Source organism: Taudactylus pleione, unplaced genomic scaffold, assembly GCF_031769625.1.
Source record: "Taudactylus pleione unplaced genomic scaffold, aTauple2 ptg000556l, whole genome shotgun sequence".
In the NCBI taxonomy this organism is placed as follows: domain Eukaryota; kingdom Metazoa; phylum Chordata; class Amphibia; order Anura; family Myobatrachidae; genus Taudactylus; species Taudactylus pleione.
Window position 1 is genome coordinate 26580204 of NW_028284958.1, and position 17702 is coordinate 26597905.

A 17702-nucleotide genomic window follows, 5' to 3' on the forward strand; every position below is an offset into this window, starting at 1 on the left:
TGTATTGGGAGCACAACGGAACTTAACGTAGAAAAAAAGCAATGGCCATTGCATAGAGGCACTAAATAAACACAGATTCAGACTCGGTTGCACACAGTAAGCCAAGTTGCATGGGACCTGGCACGCTGGTAAGAGCGGTTTGCTTCGGCTGCAGCAACAGTGTACGAGGACACATCTGTAATTACTATAGAGTCCCGTTACTATGGGAAAAATAAAGATAAACATTGTTTTATAAACAATGCCTAAGGAAAGCATGCAATATTTTTCTGCTTTACCTTAAGCATTGCTTATAACACTCAGTGGTTTTACGAACGCTTCTGTATGAATTAACTAAGTCTACAAATTGCTGGCACATAATTTAAGGTTTCAAAATATAAATTTTTATGTTTCTTTGTGTGTGTCAAGAACTACATCACTTCTTTACTGCGTGTTGCATTGTTTTTTTATATTTTTTTATATCAAGAGGAAAGAAGCTCAACATTACTATACCATTGAGGTACGTACATCGGCAACAGATCATCGTCAACAAAAACAAAATGAATAATCCCAAAACGAATTTTACCGATTTAACACAAATCAATATTCGTTGATGATCGGGACATCGTTGGGGGGCCCCAAGGCTCTATTGTGGTTTAATAGCCAGGTACACCCTGGGGCCAGCGCACTGATGTGTGCACATGTCCTCGGCGGCTGCTCCTCTCTGTAGCCGCCGGGGTACACACTGTTGGGAGAGGCGCTCTCTGTGGTTCTATGTCCAGGCAGCTGCTCCTCTCTGCAACCGTGGGTGTCTGTGTGTGTGTGTGTGGGGGGGGGGGGGAGACCACGTCAGGTAAAGTCCACTCTGGTGTGGTTGCATCTGAAGAGACCATGCCAGGAAAAGTGGTTAATTAACTCTTAAGGTATCACTATTTATTCTGTAGGCATGCAATTATTGCACTTTTCCTGCAATGTAGTCTGTAGGTGCCACAACGCACACATACCTTTGAGAACCCATTCAACACAGTCTGAGCCCGCTCTCCCATTTTAATGTATGCCACTGCCTGGTCATTCACTGTAATATATAGTTCTTCGTCCAGGATCCTTTCCAGAATCAGCTTTCGGAATAATCGCTCTGCATTGTGCCTTGAGTAAGCTGCTCCCTTTCCAAATATACCTGTCTGGATCTTTGCGGTTTTGCTACCTGTTTAACAAACAAAATTAGAATTGTAATGCCCTTGGGGATTTACTTTCTTATAAACTAACAATGTTTATTATCTAAGCAGCTTACCCAGAAATATATCCACCATCATGTTGATAGTTAGGCGGTTTGGGGAATTCTTCCCTTTCCGATGACCGGAAGAGCAGTGCTCCTGGACAAACCCAACAATGTTCTTCACCTCATCTGTCACGTCTCTGGACTTGTATTGCTGTAATGCCAGAAGACAGAGATTAAGCTATGCAGGTACTGTTCAATGTTAGATAGATAATAGTTTGTATCAACTACACAAACATTCTGAAATCTAGGCTCATTAATACCCATGAGTTTTCTCCTTCAGAATACGCTAGGTACAGACGTAGCCTAATAATTAGTAATACATAGCAATGTTGTCTCCTCACCGTTGTCCTGCAGCAGTTGTCACATGCCACTCTCTGGTTCTCTTTGCAGAATTTCGGGTTAAACGTATGCTCACCAAAGTAAGCAAGAAGCTGCATCCGACGACACTCCAGTACATTCTCGCAGTAATGCACCATGCTGTACAGATTGTTAAAATGTGTCTGCTTCGTCTGACTGTTACCATCCTTTTCCACTGAGAAAGACAGTCAAGCAATGCTTAAGTAAACAATACAACAACTTCAGGTTTGCTGGAAATCAACAGAAAACAGTGTATATTTCAGTAAAAATAATCAGTGGCCTGATTAATTTGTAAGTAAGACACATGCAGTGATTTGGGGGAGGTCACACACCACAACACTGACTATAAGGAAAGTGCGGTCACATTTCCAGCACAGTGGCTGTGCAGTGAAGGACACCAGATTTGATATTATGTAGCAGCTGCCCAATCAGACGCTGTATACACTGATCAACATGTATACAGTCTGGGCATGCACACGTGTTGGACCTAAATGATGGATCCAGCCAACTGTAAAAATATAAGAACAGAGGACTCGCATTGGGATGTTAGAAAATGGTTTGGGACAATACCAGGCCACCCCCAGAAGGATCCATATTGGAGAAGTTGCATTAAAGCAGTAGACAAACCCTTCATGTTATTTTAAAATCAGGACAAAGTAATACCTACTCTGTATCAACCTTCGGATTCTGGTTACATCACTGTAGCTGTAGAACAGGAGGCAGTGGGACATCTCACCGTCTCTGCCAGCTCTACCAGACTCTTGGTAATATCCTTCCACAGACTTAGGAAGGGTAGCGTGAATGACATATCTCACATCCGGCTTATCAATGCCCATTCCGAATGCAATAGTAGCGCAAATTACCTGCAGTTCAAAAACCAAAACAATAAGTAAAAATAAGGAAATGGGGATTTTTGTTATACTTCCCATTAAATGCTTTTCCCTAATGATGTAGGGGGGACAAACTACCTGGGTAAGGTTACACAGCTAGGGCACCGCATGCCGTTCCTCACTTTACCACCAGCCCAGGAAGGTTGAAAACCGTGAGAACATTAGAAGAGCAGAACCAGAGAGCTCGCCCGTGTTCCCCTACATATTTATTTCCTGTAGCAAAAGGGCACCAGGATTGCAGATATCTCAAATCCATATTCAATGGCAGGGGAGAGAATACTAAAGCCTGGTCTACGGACGTCCAATCATGTACTGCTTAAGAGTGGTCAATCACCCTAGTTCAGTGTTCTGTCAAGGCCATAGGGAACTGGTAACCCAGAATACGCCAGCTAGATTGTCATACTGATCCAGCAAGAGATTCATTGGAGACGAGGCCATTCTTTCCTATGGCCCCTGTAACAGTACAAAGTAAGTGACTGAGGGATGGAATTCCTGAGTCTTTGGGGTAAATGTAATAACCTGTGCAATGCAGGCATCATTGAATTTTCAGTGAGTCTGCTCAAAGAGGTAATCATTTAAAAGGCAAAATCAAGTTGGGCAGACCAGCCGGAAACTCGCCAATGCCTGCAAGCCACAGGCCAGCCACAGCCACATTCACCTCTTGGACAGATAGATCTATAGACAACATACTAAGTTGATGGAGTGAAGAGTTAATCGATCAAAAGATCGACTAGCTCTGTGGACCAAGACCAACTGAAGACATTGAACACAACCAGTACCTATTCCAGGCCTCTCATAAGATCTGAGGGATCAACACAGTCGAGGTTGGGGTGGGAGACAGGTTGGAGATATGAAATGGACAATGAACCACTAGTGAGATGACAGATACCCCTGGTTCCCTGTCACTGCAGAGTGGTAGCTTGTAATTTAGTTGGTATACTAAGAGATCTATATGCAAAACCCAAATATCTGCACAAAATCTGGAAAAAATAAAGAGAAGGGAGGAACCACTTGTTTGGGTCCAAGTGATGACAGAGCACTGGAAAATAATGGAGGAGCAGGGGAATAGAAGTGTTAAAATTGTGAATTGTCATTAATCAAAAGAACTGAATGTTCACAAAAGCTGAGGTCCCCACAATGCAGTATTTGTTAGCATTTAGCAAGAACCAAAAATAGTCATTGTAGAGGATATGATGGTTTAAGATGATCTGATCCAATGCTCCCAGTCTTACCTGACAGCCATCCTGATTGATCCACTTATGTTGTACATAGTCTCTGTTAGAGTCGCTGAGCCCAGCATGATACGATAGAGCTGCCAGGCCCTCCTTCTGCAGGGTGTCAGCCACAGTGTCACACTCATGTCGGGACAGACAATAAATGATCCCAGATTCAGCTGAAAGGTAAAGTTTTCAGGATGTAGCATACCTTGTTACAGCACTTCAGGTTTATTTATTTTTTTCATTATTATTTTGCACACATTAATAGAACCATGAATAAATGTATACAGATGACTTCTATGCAGAGATAAAAAGTTAATTATCTGGATCAGATAGGTCTTTTAGGATCTTCAACAGAACCACTTACATTAAAGCCCATGTACGAAAGGAACAGGTGTCATGACCAGCAGTGGAGAGTTAGGCTGGGCTGCAGGTGGTGAGGATTAGGCGCAACGGGGAGGGTTAGGCTTCAGGAGGGGAGGTGAGATTAGGCTATAGAAGGGGAGGTTAGGTACTAGGGGAAAGGTTAGGCTACGGGATGGGAGAGTTAGGGTTAGCAATATGGGCTGCTGGTTCCATCAGAAGCCCTCATCAGCTGGCCGCCGCACCAGAAAGACATTGCAGAAGCCGCCGGACCAGGTAAGTCACCACTAAGCCACCAGTGACATTTTGTCGACATTCTAATCAAGCCAACATTCATCAGTGTTGACATGATAAATGTCGACATTGTGAGCATGCAGACATGCTGCATGTCAAAATTAAAGCCAAGTTTGCAAAATATACCACACCTCCTTCCCTCAGCACACCAGTGACCACCATCCTTGTAAGTATTTCCCTCTTCTGTTCATCAATGTATATATAGTGAGGGGCATTACATTGGCTGCCCTGCCTCTCAATCAGGCCACAGGCCACTAGAGATGGACTGTAAATGAGTCACCTGCGATCTCAATGGAATTGGCAGAGAAGAGTCACCTACTTAGCCACTACCTGGCACAAGGAATGGAGCACTGCTACAGCCGCACAAAGGCACGGTGACAATACAAGACACTACCTAGAAAATAAAACAACACCATTACAGGCCAAGCAAAAAAAAAAAAAAAGGCAGTTCAGCAAAAAAAAAAAATAATAAAAAAAATAAATAAACAGAGTTCCCTGCAAGATGGGAATAAAGAAGGAGGTGCACACACCTATGTCTTTAAAATGCCAAAGTCTTAATGTATCCTCCATATAGCCGTGGTCCAATCTCTACCAATAGAATGAACGAGAAAAAAAGTGGAACAAAGAGCATCTATATCTGTTGTTTTGTGTCACCGCCCAGGGCCACCAAGAAAGGGATTCAATAAATTATCTTTAGAACCTTTCTCCCAAAAACTACATCCACCAAAGCAGCAGCAATTTTCTTTTAAAGTGGAAAATCCATTTAAAGGCGACAGTATTACTACATATTTGTAAATTGTAGAAATCACATTCAGTACAATCATTTATCAATCAACACAGTGACTCTTCAGTGTGAAACTCACTGGGATGATTTTTCTTGATCCACTCCACACAGTCCTGAGCAACCTTCTTTGGTTTCTTGGGCAAAACTTCATATTTTAGATTTATCCTGTTGAAACTCATTGAAAATCTGAAATAAAAAATATTAAATAAAGGAGAATAGAGGTACAAGCAGCTAATTTATACATACAACCATGGCCAAAAGTTTTGAGAATGACACAAGTATTGGTTTTCACAAAGTTTGCTACTTCAGTGTAAAGCATCCCGAGACCATTCATGTGTGAGGTTGCTTAAAATTTTGCCTAAGAACACAGCCACGAATAAAGAATGGTACCAAAACATCCTCCAAGAGCAGCTTCTCCCAACCATCCAAGAACATTTTGGTGAGGAACAATGCCTTTTCCAGCATGATGGAGCACCTTGCCATAAGGCAAAAGTGATAACTAAATGGCTCGGGGCACAAAACATCAAAATGTTGGGGCCAGGAAACTCCCCAGACATCAATCCCATTGAGAACTTGTGGTCAATCCTCAAGAGGCGGGTGGACAAACAAAAACCCACAAATTCTGACAAACTCCAAGCATTGATTAGGCAAGAATGGGCGGCCATCAGTCAGTATGTGGCTCAGAAGTTGATTGACAGCATGCCAGGGCGAATTGCAGAGGTCTTGAAAAAGGGTCAACACTGCAAATATTGACTCCCTGCATAAACTTAATGTAATTGTCAATAAAAGTCTTTGACACTTATGAAATGCTTGTAATTTTACTTCAGTATACCATAGTAACATCTGACATAAGGGTCTAAAAACACTAAAGCAGCAAACTCTGTGAAAACCAATACTTGTGTCATTCTCAAAACTTTTGGCTATGGCTGTATAATTTTGAGGAAGCTGTGGGTTTGAAGGATTCCCGACACCAGTGTGACGTATCACCAGTTACAATATTTGCAGGACTGTGTTCTGACATTCTCCTCCATCAGCTGGCATCAGTCATATCTAGCGTTCCCGCTAGGCTGTTTTAGCGGGACGCTGCGCCCTGCCAGATTTGAAAAGGGCAGAATGCACCCTGCCTTTTTTGGCGGCGCCCCGCTAAAACAGTCTGCTGGGTGCCGTCATCACCTGCGGGCTGCAGTGTCCTGCGGGTGGGGAAAATTGTGGTGTAGCGATCCCCGCTAGTGAATATCTATTCACAAAAATCAGGATTTTGGTACTTACCGATAAATCCCTTTCTCCGATTCCACAGGGGACACTGGAGTTCAAGACAGTGGGGTATAGACGGTGGTAGAGTAGAGCCTGGCACTTTAAATAATTTAGAAGTGTGACTGGCTCCTCCCCCTCTATGCCCCATCAGCCCCAGTTTAAGAACTGAGCCCGAGAGGAGACGGAGGACAATAGGAAAATGAGAAGGAGAGGACCACAGAACGGAACAATACCGACTGAAGGAGAACAGAGGAACTCACTGCAGGGAACACATGCAGTCACACAACCATATAACGAACCAAACAACACAGCAGGTACGCAGCGCTGGGCGGGCGTCCAGTGTCCCCTGTGGAATCGGAGAAAGGGATTTATCGGTAAGTACCAAAATCCTGATTTCTCCTTCATCCACTAGGGGACACTGGAGTTCAAGACAGTGGGGACGTCCCAAAGCCAACCTCCCGGGTGGGAAGCGCGGAGAACTCGCCGACCCTTTGGCAAACCCGAAAACCAGGAGCGCCAAGAACTGTAGGCCCAATGGAAAGGCAAGAGCTGAGAATCAAGAGTCGCAGAGGAGACAATCACAACTCCCTGCTAAACAGCGGAAGAATTCCACAACTTACGGCGTAATTCGAACGTAATAACGGCTAATGTAAGCTCAGCTGAAAACAGACCCAGGCCAAACTAGAGTCGAACATAGGAAGCTGTATAATTCGCAGACAGCAGCAACCCAGCACTGCTGGACAGAATTCATATAGATATACGTATATAATACCAATCTACAGATACAGAGCTGATCCTGTCCACAGACTCCTAATAAGGAGTATACAACGAGGCAAAAGTCAAGACCGAACAATCGCCGAGGCCCAAGTACTACCAGGATGACAACCAGCGGAAGGGGTTAAACCATAGAAGTTCTCAACAATGGAGATCCCGCTGGGTATGATGCAGAGGCGGCTGTGAAAGAATTGAAACCACAATTCCTTTCAGAGGGTCAGACCGCAGTACAACCACTCTGAAACAGAGGGATCAAACAGCAACTGAAACCCTGCAGCTATAATTCCCCATAGCAGACTACTGGCAGTGTGTCACTACCGCTTGGGGCGGGTCTCAAACTCGTGTATTGGGCGCCCCATACGGGGACTTTACGGCACACCCCCTGTGCCGGCCTAAAAAGAAAACCATAGCAACAACCCCAAACAACAGACATGTCCATCATGATGGAAGTGCGTAGTCAGTACAAACTGCTGGTCCGAACATAGTATGAAAACAACTCGGATACCCTGGCAGTTAAAGAGCACGGATGCAACAGCCACCCAAGGAGAGCTACCAATATAGGGAAGCATCCCGTACAACAAGGCTAGGACAACCATAAAGGTACACATCAGGAACCTGTCAGTGTGATGAAAATATCCACAGATACTGAACAGGAATCAGGCTCCCAGCGCAGAACATAATGACTGTCACACTTTAATGTAAAGATGTGCCGTAGCCCATAGATGCGCTACAGTCCTTTATCACCCCAACAGAGTCTAGTAGAAGAAAGTGATAATTAAATATGGAATGCTTCACGAATTTGCGTGTCATCCTTGCGTTTCAATTTTTAGTATATGTGCTGCAGAAGCGAGCACTCTCAATGTTGGAACTATGCACCCACACACCAGGAAAGCTCTAAAGTGTAGTAGAGCCAACTGATTACGAGAGCGGATGGCTGCTAGGACGGCAGCTAGGGTGCGGAAGGGAGACTTGTAATGTCAGGTTGCATGAAATTGGAGCATCTGCCGAGGCATTAGTGAGGTACCGCTTACCTGTGAGCAACCAGAAGCCCTCTAGACGAGATGTAGGTCACTAACCTTTTCCATCTCACAGCAACCCGTCACGTCAGGTATAGAGAGTAGTTCAGTGGGCTAAGAACCAATGCTCTACAGCACAGACTTCAGTCTGGCGATGTTGTCTGGGAAAACACTGTAGAAAACTAGCAAATTGTTAGGAGACAAGAAGGTTGTACAACAGGACTCTATACCTGAGCATGTAACAGTAGGGATGAGTAGACATCTAGAGTTTATACATATACTCCAAATACAGTCTGCTAGTGTATCAGTACATTATCACTTATAATGGTGAAGTGCGTATTAGTTAACAGGCGGATTTAAGTAAGACCTTGAATAGGTCAAGATACACACAGAATATTAAATATTTGATGATGGATCCCCACCAGTGACCCTTGAAAGTTATAGTGTTCACAACGAGAGGGATTCAAAAGTGAACACCAGGGCCAAGGATTTACCTGATACTCACCAATCTAATCAAGCCAGGCCTGACCCTGCCTTTTCGGCGGGTGGCCGTAGGCCTTCAGGGACAGGAGCAGTAACTGCAGTCTGTTGTCATTTAAACAATTAGGTCCTGAGGATGGAATAGAACCTGCATTCTCTATGTACTGATAGGAAGAGAACCTAGGGACACTTATAGCCTCATTTTATTGAGATAATATTGAGTACTGGAACCTATACTGAGAAGGTACCTGTACATAGACATTGCATTAGGCTATAGTGATACCCCCAGTTAGGGTTAAAACAGGTTTTCCCATTATTAGGAAATATTCATACAAGGAATGTGAATATATATTATACATATACACACGCACACCTGGACAAACATAGTTGCATGAGAAGGCAATCTGTTAGTACCAACCAAGGAAGCTTACCTGTCAAGACTCCTGCCCAGGAGATTAGCATATATACAGCATATCTGATGCATTCTTAGAATGCCACAAGTTTGCTCCATTATATACATGTGTGGACAACATATATGGATATCGCCTACAGTTTCTGGTAATCCCAGGCGGCTTCCCATCCATGGACTTATAGGTAAACCTAATGATTGTGGAAGTATAGACACACCTATACAATTCCCAACACGTTTTATTAATATACATATACATAGATATATATATATACATATATACACATACACACATTACACATACCTACACATACACAGGTACCCATGTAAAGCGGAGTTATTGTACCAAACAACCGCATCAGGAGAGTCCAGCCTCCAATCGCAGGATGCTTCTTTTAAAATATGTAGGTATGAGACAAGACGGATAACAGATCCTCCTCTGCCCTTACGGTAAGGATAAGAAGCGATACATACATATATATATATACACATATACCAAATACTAACCAGGCCTGACCCTGCTTAGCTTCCAAGATCAGACGAGATCGGGCGTGTTCAGGGTGGTGTGGCCGTAGGGACCACATACCCACACATATTTAACATGAGCAACAGTAAGAGCCAAGAACTGAGCAAAGACCTTGGTTGAGCCCAGGACAAAATTCATATGCATAAAATACAGATATCTACATACATGTGGCTTACCTCCACGCAGGGAGACTGCTCATGTGTCGCGTGTGGCCGTCAATCTGCTACGGCGTATGGGCCTGGATATTTGAACAGCGTGATGACCCAGATTGGTTTCGATCCTGGGACCCTTCTGTCACTGGAGTACCCGCCTTTTCGAGTGAGCCATTTGAGCTCCAGTTGAACCCGCTTTTTTAAAGTGGGAATCAAGGAGACGACCTTAGTGCAATGAAAATTCCTGCAGTATACTTGATGTATATAGGCCCATCTGACACAGACATAGATCAATCGGCAGATCATGCGGAGGGTAAGTGACATGGACACATCCTCTGTATTAGGCTGCGGCATGTTCCTCCCTGAGCTAGTGTCAGGGGCCCGTACACTCACTCTATAATAGTGGCGGCGGGTCCCATGATATGTAGAGGTGTTGCTCTTCAATATGAGTACTGATTAATACTTAATCAAACAGTGCAGCCATTTTGATAGACAATTTTAAAATAGACATAACTATCCTCTACACAGTAACATCACAATGACGTAGGGCAGCAGTTAGGAGAGTTGTGGCTGACTGTTTTGCGGTGCTCTCCCCTCTACAAGATCATTGTGGAATCTGACCACCATATAGGAACTACCGAGATGAGTCAAGTTCAATATGGACCTTGTCGCTGCGTAACTCAGTAAGCAGGAAGACTGCTACACTGCGCTCAGTATGCATCAGCATAATCTATCTCAGCATTTACCAAACTAGGTTCTATCTAGATACTGCAGCTGCCCAGATATTCCAAGTACTGACCAGGCCTATTAAGGGTGGTGTAGTAACAGTTTCTTACACAGCACAGCGTATTCTAAGCGGAGTTATCCTAGCATGCGCAACCACATGAAGGTGGAGTGCACTCTCTATAACTGAACTTCCCGCGGTGCAGTCACTCCAGGGGCTCAGACCTCTCGCTGCTCTAGCAGGCACAGTCCACACTGCATTCACCCTGCACTAAACTGCGTTTACGCAGGTAATATACTGTACCCAATGCTGCCCTTAAGAGGAAGCTGGATATAAAACTCTCCTTACTGGGAGATCTCATGAAGTGCGCAGCCCAAGGGGAGACTGTGTAGAATTAAGCGGCGCACTTCCGGGCGCAGCAATGGACTAAGCCCCGCCCCTACATCGCCGAGAACGGAGCCCCCCGGCTAAAGCTGTTGACTCTTAGGGTCCTTACCTTTGGCTGCTCTGTAAGGAGCCGCAACCAGGGCCGCACCCCATGCCTCCTACAGCGAGCCCAACTTCGGCAGCCCGCCTAACCGGAAGCCAGCACCTCCTTGAGAACGCCGCTGCTTAGGAGCTCTCCACTGGAACCGGAGATCGCTATATAGCAGCAGCGCTGTTTTACAGTGAAGCGCACAGAAGAGGGAGAGCCCGCCTACAGATGGCGCCGCTAGAATGCGAGACGCGCCCTAATAAGCTCCGCCCCCGCTCACTCCGGTATACTGACCGGGATTGTCTCTTTAGTTCGGGGAGAAGGTAGTGCGGCAGGCGCGGGGGGTGGGGGTTGCAGCACAGACCGCCTCTATTGCAGAGAGTTGTCTCACTGTAAACGACAGCCGCAGCAAGGCACCGCGCTGTCACAGATGCAGGATAGCGGTGTCCCTGCATGGAGAGTGCAGGGATGTTATTACAGTCCTTCTCTGAGGGAGATTTTGACTGGGAAGCGCGACTTTATGCGCGGTGGCTCCGCCCCCTTGTTAACCGGCATAAGGAATATTTTCTATGCCGGGCATAGAACCGGGGACCTTCTAAAATAAGGACCCAGGTTGGTAGTTTGCTGAGCTCAGTAGTTCAGCTATATGGGGGCGGAGGGGCCGCAGATCTAGTCCCCCGCTAGTCAGGGGAAGAGATTATACTTACCACTGCTGGCATCAGTGCTGCGGCTAGGCATTCGGAAGCACGGACACAGCCTCTATATTAAGCTGTGGCGTGTCCTCCCTGAGCTACTGCCAGGGTGCCTGGGACTCCGACACGCACTCTTTTTTAGTGGTGGCGGGTCTCCTGATGCCTCCATGTAGCAGGCTGACAGACGCAGTTCTCTGTCAGCCTGTCCTCAATGCTTTGTGAAAGCTATAAAATAAAATAAAGTGAAAATAAAGATAAAAATACTAAGTGTGGGCTGGAGCTCAGCCCTATGTGACCGGCTCTCTCGGGCACATTCTAAAAACTGGGGCTGATGGGGCATAGAGGGGGAGGAGCCAGTCACACTTCTAAATTATTTAAAGTGCCAGGCTCTACTCTACCACCGTCTATACCCCACTGTCTTGAACTCCAGTGTCCCCTAGTGGATGAAGGAGAAAAGGGAGAGCTTGGGAGCAGCCCGGCATGGCTGTAAGCGACAGGCACGCCCCCAAGAGTGATGAAAAGAGGGCGAGTCTTAAAGAAAATGAACACGAATACCTGCTTGACCTCATTGGATGGTCATATCCTTATTTACATATGCCCATTGTAAGAGACTTATAACATCACAGATGTTTTGGTATCAATCCAACTTGTTTACCGCAATCCCCCATAAATGGATATATGCCTGTCTATTGGATATATGCATTTATATTACACCAGTGACTATCCCTTGTTAATATATGATAAACATAATCAATTAAGGGTGTATTTTTTAATGTTTATTTGTAATGTGTTATATATAATACTTTATCATTTTATCAAGTCGTATGCTAACTCATTAGATTTTAACGCTGTTTTTCCATTTACAGATTTTTACATCAACTGGTAACATAAAAAACAAAACACAAGAGATAGCCCACAAATATATTTAATACGAATCCTGAGAGACCCCTGGGATCACAGCAACATTAATTTGTGGTAAAACTCTGTGCCAAAAATGTTGAGGAGAAACGTGATTTAACTGCAAGTGCGTATATAACATCTTTTGTTACATAATTCACTAAGGGGACACAGCAAGGAGGTGTCCCAAAAAAAGAACTAAGCATCTACTTACAGGCTCCAGAAGGTCAAATAAACTTCAGAGTTAGAAAAGCCTACGCTGCTGAACATTATTCATCCAACAATTGTAATCAAGAGAATGTGTGGGTAACATGCTGGAAGGATTACACTACTCCAAATCATATAAATATGAGCACAAATCAGGCACAGTCCATACCTCTTCTACAGGGGGACAAGTAGGGTTTTATAGGCCTTGTCTACAAAGGTGGGATGTAAACCTTGTAGGAGTGATGGCGGGGACACACTAGACGATATGTCGTCCGATCCGACGAACATCGTCTAGTATGTACCGGCCTTGAGTCTGTGTAGCAACATTTAATAGCTAATATTCAACTGTTTACACATTTGTGGGGAAAAAAAATATATCTGCACCCAATACTAATTGCTTAAAAAAAAAAAAAATGCCCACCATTTCTACTTTCAAAGCTGCGCAACTTCCTTTGCTCAGACGTCTGACTTACATCTGAGGCTTGGTCATCTTCAGCTGGTTCAGAATGTCTTTCTGTACACGGGGATTCGCAGTTGCAGTGAGAGCCATCATGGGAACAGAAGGGAATTTTTGACGCAACATGTTCAGCCTCTTGTAGTCTGGCCGGAAATCATGACCCCACTGTGTTAGATGATAAATCAACACATCTAGATATTCATAAAAATAATAACGTAGACCGATCAGCCTACAAACAGTGGAGACATCGATATTGTGGGATGAACCAGTATTATCAGTGACATCACTTAGACAGTGCTCCGCTAATATTCGGCTGGTGCAGTTCCCTATTGAATTACTGGGCTGCATTCTCAAATATTAGTTTAGCAGACACATTTAACACCTCCACTGGTCCACTTGAATTACAGCTCCATGGTTAATTGAAGATCTTAACCACTTACCTGGCTTACACAGTGAGCCTCATCTATGACAAATCTCGCCAACAGCTTACGCTCGTACAGATTTTCCATTGTGGTGATAACCCTGGCGCTCGCACAAACCTTAAGTACAAATCAAATAAAGCTATTAGAATTGAAAAATGGCAAAAAAATAAATAAATAAAGGTTACTGGTAAGGATTATCGACTTGTGTATTGCTCTACTGCCTTTGTTACAGGACCTGTAGTTTTAAGCCATTCAAACAAAGGGATCTATGTACTAAGCCGTGGAGAGAGATAAAATGGATGGAGATAAATTAGCAACCAATCCGATCATTTTTTAAACACAGCTTGTAAAGTGACAGTTAGGAGTTGAGTGGTTGGTACTTTGGGGCAGATGTACTAAGCTCTAGAAAGTGATAAATTGGAGTGTGTTAAACTACCAACCAATCAGCTCCTGTCATTTTTCAAACACAGCCTGTAACATGACAGTTAGTTGCGGAGTGGTTGTAGTTTAATACAACTCGCCCAATATCTCTGTTCACTTTCTCTCTGTCCATGATTGAGGCAGTAAAAGTACAACAACAACAACAACAACAACAACAACAACAAAATGTTGCCAAATCATTGGTGCCACCATTTTGGATTTAATTAGGTGACTACATCAGCCTATCAGATTCCTGGAGTCAAGCTCAAATGACATGACTGATCAATAGGTGCTGTGAGCGCCCTATTTAAACCACCTCTGCTGACAGAATCATTGTAAGAAAAAAACTTTCAAGTTCAGTTTGCCGACTCCTGGCTGCAGTGGTGTGCTGTCTTGTTTCAGTTCCTGCAATCACTCTGCTTCCAGACTTTTGCACTCCTGTACCTGCCACTAGTGAATTGCACTTGCAAAATGCACCTGCCGTTAATTCTGCTTACAGCTATCTGCACTCACAGAAGTGTATCTTTACAGAGTATCTAGTACCATGTCTGGGACTCCTCTCTATGGAATCGGTATGAAATCCCAGCTAATGGCAACCCAACAATATTAGGTCATGTATTTGCAGATATTGTAGTTGTCGCTATTTCCAACATCGGTATTTTATGCTTGTCGGGATTATTGTAGTCGGTTCTATAAATATGCCGATATTGTTATTTATCGGTATAATGCCGTGGTCAATATTATGTTGTGTCGGTATATTCAGGTATGACAGGTAGGTATATTGTATATCGGTATTATGATCTAGTGTATCAGTATTTTAACTTGTCAGGATTATTATGTGTTAGTATTGTTTCCTGTTGGGATTTTACTTTTGTCGGTATATTGTATATCGGTATTTGGGTGATGTCGGTATGCTAACTGTCCAATTTATGTTGTCGGTATTTTGTCCATCAGTGTTTCATTATCATTATCAGTTATTTATATAGAGCACACATATTCCGCAGTGCTTTACAGAGAATAGTTGGCCATTCACATCAGTCCCTGCCCCAGTGGAGCTTACAATCTATGTTCCCTATAACATGCACACACACTAGGGTTAATTTTTGTTGGGAGCAAATTAACCTACCAGTATATTTTTGGAGTGTGGGAGGAAACCGGAGTACCCAGAGGAAGCCCCTGCAAGCAAAGGGAGAATATACAAACTCTGCACAGTTAGGGCCGTGGTGGGAATTCAACCTACAACCTCAGTGCTGTGAGGTAGTAATGCTAAAAATTACACAGTCTGTGCCATCGGTTTCATAACTACATCCCCTCTGCATTTACCTAGTGTGTGTGTGTGTGTGTGTGTGTGTGTGTGTGTGTGTGTGTGTGTGTGTGTGTGTGTGTGTGTGTGTGTGTGTGTGTGTGTGTGTGTGTGTGTGTGTGTGTGTGTGTAGTCTAGAATGGGAGGCCCTTGTCCAAATTTGTATGGAGGACGTCCCAATTGCTGAAGGAGTAAAAATAAATGAGAGGATATCCACTTTAAATGCAGCGAGTCTTTCCACCTTGATCACAACATTCAATGGAAATAAGAATGGGCAATGTTGCTCAACAACCGAACCCCAACAAGGGTGGAAGGAGCTTTATATAACGTGACTGCTGGAGTGAGGTATAAAGGGAGACAGCCCTGATGTCTCTCTCCGTGAACCTGGAGGCAGGCAATAACATAAAATGGCCGCCCAGCATTGTAGGGAGTGAGGAGAATATATACGATGACACCTATCCAGCAGGAGGGGACGTGCCAGTTCGGGGGAGGTGCCAATAAGGCTAACCTATTGGCGCCTTCCTGAGAGGCTGACTCACTGCCTGCTCAGTAAATAAAAATACCTAAAAAAAATGTAAAGTAAAAATTGAGACTGCTTAATAGCAGCTCCTTAAAACTGTGCCCACTCCTTGGGCACCAAATGAAAAACTGGTCCCCTTAGTGTTGGAGGTGGGGTATAGGTGCTCAGACACCTCAACACCCTATAACTAGTATGATCCCTGTGTCCCCCCCCATGGAGGAAAGAGAAAATGATAATTAGTATGAACAATTGCAACCATAAAGAAGTCTGGAACAATCCTCAGGAGCCAAAATCACTTGGTACAAGAGACGCACATTCCAGGTCTTCAACTTTCCTTAAAGGTCCATAACTAACAGAATTAGAATCCTAACACACGTGGGTGCTGGAAACGCGCTAAATGTACTCTAGGACCTTCCGCCATCAGAATAGGTAGGCAGGAAAAGATCTCCACAGGCCATGGTAGGGACAAAACGCACTCTGGCTTAGGCATTACTTGGAGCATTAGACCTTAGCGGTGCGATCTGACACAGGTAGTGCAGAGGGAACCGGATTGTCCACAGCAAGCTCAGTATTTGGTATAGACATGGACCACCAAGGGTGGACACTGATTCAGTGGGCCATGACCGCACTCTGAAAAGCAAGGGAAATAGGCTGTAGCAGGCACAGGATACTAGCCTGAGAGACACGGGAGCTTCAGTTATGGAATACTGCTATTGTCTGGCCATGTGTTTAAGGGAGAGCTTTTAGGAGACACCCCAGGAAATTTGTTCCTCCACAAGTCTGGCGTTCACCATTTTACAGTGCCAAATTAGGCTGACCCCCCCCTACTGGAGTTATATTCTATTGTTGAAAGCACCTCTCCTACAGGGAGCACAGGCTTCAGTGGGAGAATGGCCACCATTCAGCTGTCCATGTGGAGAAGACTGTTCTTGTTTTCCAGTCACTTCCTGGAATTGAAACATAACCCAATGTCTGTGGCCCCCAATTGATGAAGGAGTAATATATAAAATGAGAGGATATCTACTTTAAATGCAGTGAGTCTTTCCACATTAATCACAACATTAATTGAACTATGTTCTATTCTGATAATCCCCAAAACTTTTAGAAATGTGTCTCTCTTATTAAATGGTAAACTAAGGTAATACTGGTCTGTCTGAAAAAAACAACTCAGTAACCCTGGCGAAAATCTGTTGATAATGCTTACACTTTATTGTACTCATTTATGGCTAAATATCCCCCCTTACTTTATTACCAAATACTAGTATTACAAATAAAAATACATTACCTTCTCTGGAGTGACATACAGAAGTTTTATAATTGGATCCTTTTTGGAAAGCTGCAAGTAAATACTGGAAGCTTCTGAGTCCGTCTTATCCCCGGTAAGAGAAGTAGCAGGAATCTAAAAAACAGAACACTGCATTTTACATAAAGGGGTCTACGTACTAAGCCTTGAAGAAAGATAAAGTACCAATCAGCTCCTGTCATTTTTCAAACATAGCCTTTAAAGTGAGTTAGGAGCCGATTGGTTGGTACTTTATCTCCAGCCAAGGATTAGTACATAGACCCCATAATGAGAGCTTACAGTCCATCCACAGTTCCAGAGTCCAAAAGTAGTAGGTAGTAATGAGGATTTCCATAGGAACTTTGTAAATAAAGTTTAATAACATCTGTGTTTGTAACTTGAACATATTAAATTAAAGCGTTGTTTTAAGCTTTTAAATTGAGCTCAGATAAATCATAATTAAAGAGTTATTTAAATTGGAGGAATATGGGTAAAATATTCTGAAAACAATGGTACAGTATACAGATCTCTT

At 43.8% G+C, this 17702-nt stretch overlaps 1 protein-coding gene across 2 annotated transcripts in view; it reads right to left on the bottom strand.

Annotated features, from left to right (window-relative positions):
• Positions 1 to 17702, bottom strand: part of BLM (BLM RecQ like helicase) — a 73668-nt gene that overhangs the window by 10062 nt on the left and 45904 nt on the right. For both annotated transcript variants that reach the window (XM_088452829.1, XM_088452828.1), the window contains exons 10-18: positions 17174 to 17287; positions 13664 to 13762; positions 13240 to 13388; positions 5240 to 5346; positions 3735 to 3895; positions 2280 to 2475; positions 1597 to 1787; positions 1268 to 1406; positions 981 to 1180 (exon numbers count right to left, since the gene is read on the bottom strand). In XM_088452829.1, the coding sequence (XP_088308955.1) occupies positions 981 to 1180; positions 1268 to 1406; positions 1597 to 1787; positions 2280 to 2475; positions 3735 to 3895; positions 5240 to 5346; positions 13240 to 13388; positions 13664 to 13762; positions 17174 to 17287 (1356 nt within the window). The remainder of the gene's footprint in view (positions 1 to 980; positions 1181 to 1267; positions 1407 to 1596; positions 1788 to 2279; positions 2476 to 3734; positions 3896 to 5239; positions 5347 to 13239; positions 13389 to 13663; positions 13763 to 17173; positions 17288 to 17702) is intronic.